Here is a 4554-nt window from a genome sequence, read left to right as displayed (position 1 = left end):
CAGTTTATCCCACCCTTTCTGCAGTGCTGGGCTCCCACTGACCTTCTCCTACACTTGCCCAAACGCATTTTCCAGGAGCATTTAGGATAAAAAAAGAAACAGAAGTGGCTTTTCAAACACTTGGAAAGCAGAAGCACCAACCCTTTGGTTCCCTGAAAACTGGCACTCCTTTCAGGAGCTGCCTGCCCATGGAATCCCCTCCTTTGCCCTCTTCCCAGTGGATACACCAGGCTATCACCCATTCCTGTGCCCACTGCCAGCCTTGCTTCCTGCCTTCCCCCACCCCAGAGGGGCCATTCCCATTGCAGAGAGCAACCAGATTCCTTGGGCTAATTCCCTGCTTTCACAGGATCCTTGTAATGGGAATCAAATCACTTTGTCTTGGAAAGCAAAGCTTTCCCTCCTCTGCTTCCCTACAGCTCTCAAGCCAGATTTGGACTCTTCCCTGCTCAGGCTCTGCCTCCCACCCCCATCCCTCCTCCTGCCACATCCCAAAGAAATGTGGAGTTTAATCCTGTTGCCCCCAGCTCCTGGTGGCTGGAATTCTCCCCCTGGGGATTCCAGTGAGGGCAGACCCAGCTCATCTCCCCCAGGGGATGGGCTCAGGGGTGACTGTCACTCAGGTGGGACTGTCACTCAGCTGGGACCATCCCCTCGGGCCATTCCCATGGCAATGAGCTGGGAAAACACCACAGTTCTTAGGGAGGCACTTCCTGGCTGTGCAGCAGGAGCAGAGGTGCCCTGGGGCCAGGGAAATCTCCAGAACAAACAGCAGCTCCCTGCTGCTGCAGCACCTCAGCCACAGGAAGGGTTTCATTCCCTGCCAATGCAGGGATCCCTCCAGGAGCTCCAGTTCTCCTGGTTTGGGACCCAGGCAGGTCCTGGATGCGAGTGGGGCTGGCCTGGAGTGGCTGCACCCAGGAGCAGGTGCAGAGACCCCTCAGTCTGTGGGATGCTCTTGGTTTGGAGCTGGATTTTTCACCCAGACAAAACCAGCTCGACTCCCATTATTCTGTCACTTCAATCTCCCTCTGCCTCCCGCTGTTCTCCTCATGTACTGGGAAATCACAAAGCCTCACCACGAAAATTAAAAAGGGAAAACATTCCCAACAGAAATAAATGTAACTCCCAGCTTCACTTGCCTGGTCTTTCCTGACTTTTTAATGATTTTATGACACTTGCAGCCACAGTTGTGCCATTGGTGGAACCAACTGCACACATGTGGCTGCTGGGAAATGCCATCTCTCCAGCCCCAGGTGACCTTTTGGACATGAAGTTCTGAAGCCCTGCTTGGGAAGAGTTCCCAGAGGTTCTGTAACAGCCACTGTGTCATCCTACAAAGCTATGGATCCAGGGAATCTGGGGCCATATAACGTGAGACACCTCAGCAGAGGCCCGAGCCGGGCACAGCTTTGCTGCAGCACATCAGGTCATAGCCATGAAATCCACTTGTCCACGTGGGATTTATCCACACTAAAAGGACAGGGAAGCAGGAAACATCCCAGGCAGTTCATAACCACGTCAGCTCCAGGAAAATCCCTGGCTGTAGCTCAGCCAAGGCACAAACCACATCTCCTTGCCTCTGAGGACAGAGTTCCCGGCCGGCGACGACTGTTCCGTTGGCTCCTGGAGGGACCGAGCTGGGAGGAAGACTGACAACAAACACACAGGGCAGCTAAACAGGGGGGGCACGGGGTGATTTTCCAGGTTTTTCCTCTCCCCTGCCTGAGGGGCCCTGTGTCAGTAGACCTGGAAGTGGGCAGAGGTGGTGCCATCCTTCCAGCAGCGCAGGGTCTCCACGGTGACCGAGCGGCACAGGGGACACGTCTTCTCCCTGTCGAACCACAGGCACAGGCACTCCTCGCAGAACACGTGCTGGGGGGACAAGGGGCAGTGTCACCAGGCAGCAGGGACCTCCCTAGGAGCAGGGAGGGATCCACAACAGCAATGCTCACATGGAAAAATAAATCCCAGTGTTACCAGCACAACAGTGTGTTTGCCAAAGCCAAGGATTTATTAGTTCTTAATGTGGCACTAGAGAGAAACGTTAAAAAGGCCTAACGAGTAGGGAGAGGTTTTCTCTGCCATGTTTCCATCCTGAGTTATTTAAGTCTTCACTTTTACCCACTTTTTACCCCACACACTCCTTGCATTTGCTTTATTCTGCTCCCAATGCCCAGTGTCCCCTTTCCATAAATGCCAGTTTTCACCCCATCTCTCCCCTCATTTCTGCACTGGCCCCTCCCTGGGTTCTCCCTCCATCCTGCCTTGGGCACCAGGATCAGGAGGGGTGGATCCCCAGCTCACAGCACCCAATCCCACACTGGAAGAGCAGGAATAGGGCAGGGAGGGAGTATGAGGAGAAGCTGAGAGCTCAGCTCATGTGGAGTCAGCAGAAATGTCACTCCCCAAACCTCAGCTCTGACACAAAGGCAGCTCCTCTGGGGCTCCCAGCTCAGGAACATCTGCACAGATGTTCACAGCAATGCTGAGAGGCACCTTTGATGCACAGGAGACCCACTTGCTTTAATTTGATAACCCTGTTGTCTAATGGGATAAAAGCTCTCCAAAAGCTCTCCATGAAGCTCTCCAAAAACAGGCTCCTGAGCTTTATTTTGATACCACAAGAGAGCTCATATCCCACCAGCTCCCTTCCCTGTGCCTGGGGTTTTCCTGCTCACACCCCCACAGCAGCCAGGGCCCCTCCAGGACTCACAATTCCAACCCCAGTAGGCAAAGCCTGAAGAGAAAACCTTGGGGCAGCACCTCCAGCCTTGCCATGGGCTCCTCTGGTCCATTAACAGCCCCCAAGGCAGTGTGGTGTGTTCCAAGGGCTTCCCCCAGCCCAGGCCAGGACTGCAGCATTCCTCAACTGCCATTCCTGCCCTACAAGTCTATTTCCCCCCCAAAAAGTGCTGGTCAGCCCCCAAAGGGTGGCTCAGCTGCCAAGAACCACCGGTGACCCAGGCCAGGGCAATAAACACCCACCAGGACCCAGCCCAAGACCCAGCAAATGGTTTCAGAGCCCCCCAGGGCGACTGTGCCTCTCTCCCCAGCTGCAGGACACCCACAGGAATGCCAGCAGGAAAGCCTGGGCTCTTACCTGGCACAGGAGGATCAGGGGCTCCCTGAACTCTGCCTGGCAGATGGCACAGATGTCTCCTGCCTCGCTGCACTGCTGGCTGGTGGCACGGACCCCGTAGGTCTGTGGGGGACAGGGGGGAGAAATCCCAATGAGCGAGGGTTTGGAGGCTCAGGGAGTGTGAAAACACGGCTGTTCCCAGCCCACAGGGCCCGGGAAGGACACTGGGGTTGTGTCCCTGGTGGGGAAGGGAGGTGTGGGCAGCAGCACGTGGATCGTGCAGCTCTGTGCTCTCTGCTGGGTTGGCCCCTCGAGCTGATCCCACCCTTTGGTGCCTCCACTTGTGCAGCAACAATACTGACACTTAATGAGCTCAGCACCACCTGCAGAGGTGTTTGGATAGTGGGAGGGATTATTATTGGCAAGTTAGACCACAGGAGAGAGCAAAGCAGCAGCAGCAGCACCCAGGGGCTGCCCACTTTTCTTTTTAGATAATATGGAGGGTAAATGTTTCTCCCACATTTTGACAGGATTGGGGGAAATAGAAACATGCTGAGGAAAAAATGAGCAGCCCAAGCCCACAGAACAGGCCAGGTGAGCTCTAACAAACTGCAGTGGTGGTGTGGCCCTTCTTAAAATACAAGTCCCAGCATGTCAGTGCAGCAGATCCAAACACCAGTGCCTGGGATAATTCCTGATCTCTGGGAATGTCACTGCACAAAAGGCACGACAGGGTTAAAGCCTGTTAAAGCCCTTCTCACACTCTGCACTGCAAGGTTTTGTCAGGTCCTTGCAGGTTTGGCCTCAGTGGATTAATCCATATTACACAGAGCTCCCAGTCAGACAAAGCAGGAAGAGCCTCTCCCAGAGCTGGGACAGGGCAGGGGTCAGGAAAGGTTCCCAACATCCCTGACAGGAGGGAACAGCTTGTCCAGCCATGGCAGAGCACGTGGTTGTGTTCTGTGAGCAATCCTCAGCTCCATCACCCCACAGGAACAAGGCTTCACCTCTGAAATGGCTCTTTGATGTCTCATTCCTTACCTGGGGGGTGCAAAGGACCTTCAGTGCCTTCCTGACACTTCCCACACGGCCACAGATGTCAAAGGACTGCAATAAAAAGGTCCCATTTCAGGTAATTTTCACAAACTCTGTGTGTGTGTGTGTGTGTGTTTACAGTCCAGAACCTCAGGAAATGGTGTCTCCAAAAGGATACTCAGAGGGGAAAAAAAAGTCACAATGGTGCCAAAAAAACGATTTCATGGTGATCATGAAATGTGTAATAAATGTGAAGTGACAGTGGGGAAGAGCAGCCAAAAAACCTCTGGTAACACAGACTGCAAAGGAGGGGCTGCAGAGGACAAGGAGAGGGGCAGAGGTTGGGGGGGACAGTTGTCTGGAAGGGATAAAATGGACCCATTCCTACCCTGGGATGAGATGAGAGGGAAGGGAAGGGGAGGAGAAAGGAGAGGGAA

General features: G+C 54.1%; 1 protein-coding gene across 1 annotated transcript in view; it reads right to left on the bottom strand.

Moving 5' to 3' along the window:
• Positions 1–1136: 1136 nt before the first annotated feature.
• The window catches only part of RNFT2 (ring finger protein, transmembrane 2), a 28055-nt gene continuing 24637 nt past the window's right edge, over positions 1137–4554 (bottom strand). Inside the window, exons 8-11 of the mRNA XM_029963294.1 lie at positions 4124–4189; positions 3104–3205; positions 1750–1875; positions 1137–1626 (exon numbers count right to left, since the gene is read on the bottom strand). Coding sequence (XP_029819154.1) covers positions 1522–1626; positions 1750–1875; positions 3104–3205; positions 4124–4189 — 399 coding nt within the window. The 3' untranslated portion in view covers positions 1137–1521. The remainder of the gene's footprint in view (positions 1627–1749; positions 1876–3103; positions 3206–4123; positions 4190–4554) is intronic.

The sequence above is a fragment of the Manacus vitellinus genome, unplaced genomic scaffold (genome assembly GCF_001715985.3).
Source record: "Manacus vitellinus isolate BGI_N305 unplaced genomic scaffold, ASM171598v3 scaffold_58_pilon, whole genome shotgun sequence".
NCBI classification, from domain to species: domain Eukaryota; kingdom Metazoa; phylum Chordata; class Aves; order Passeriformes; family Pipridae; genus Manacus; species Manacus vitellinus.
Note: the sequence above shows the minus strand (reverse complement) of the source record. Positions and strands in the feature narration are given on the sequence as shown.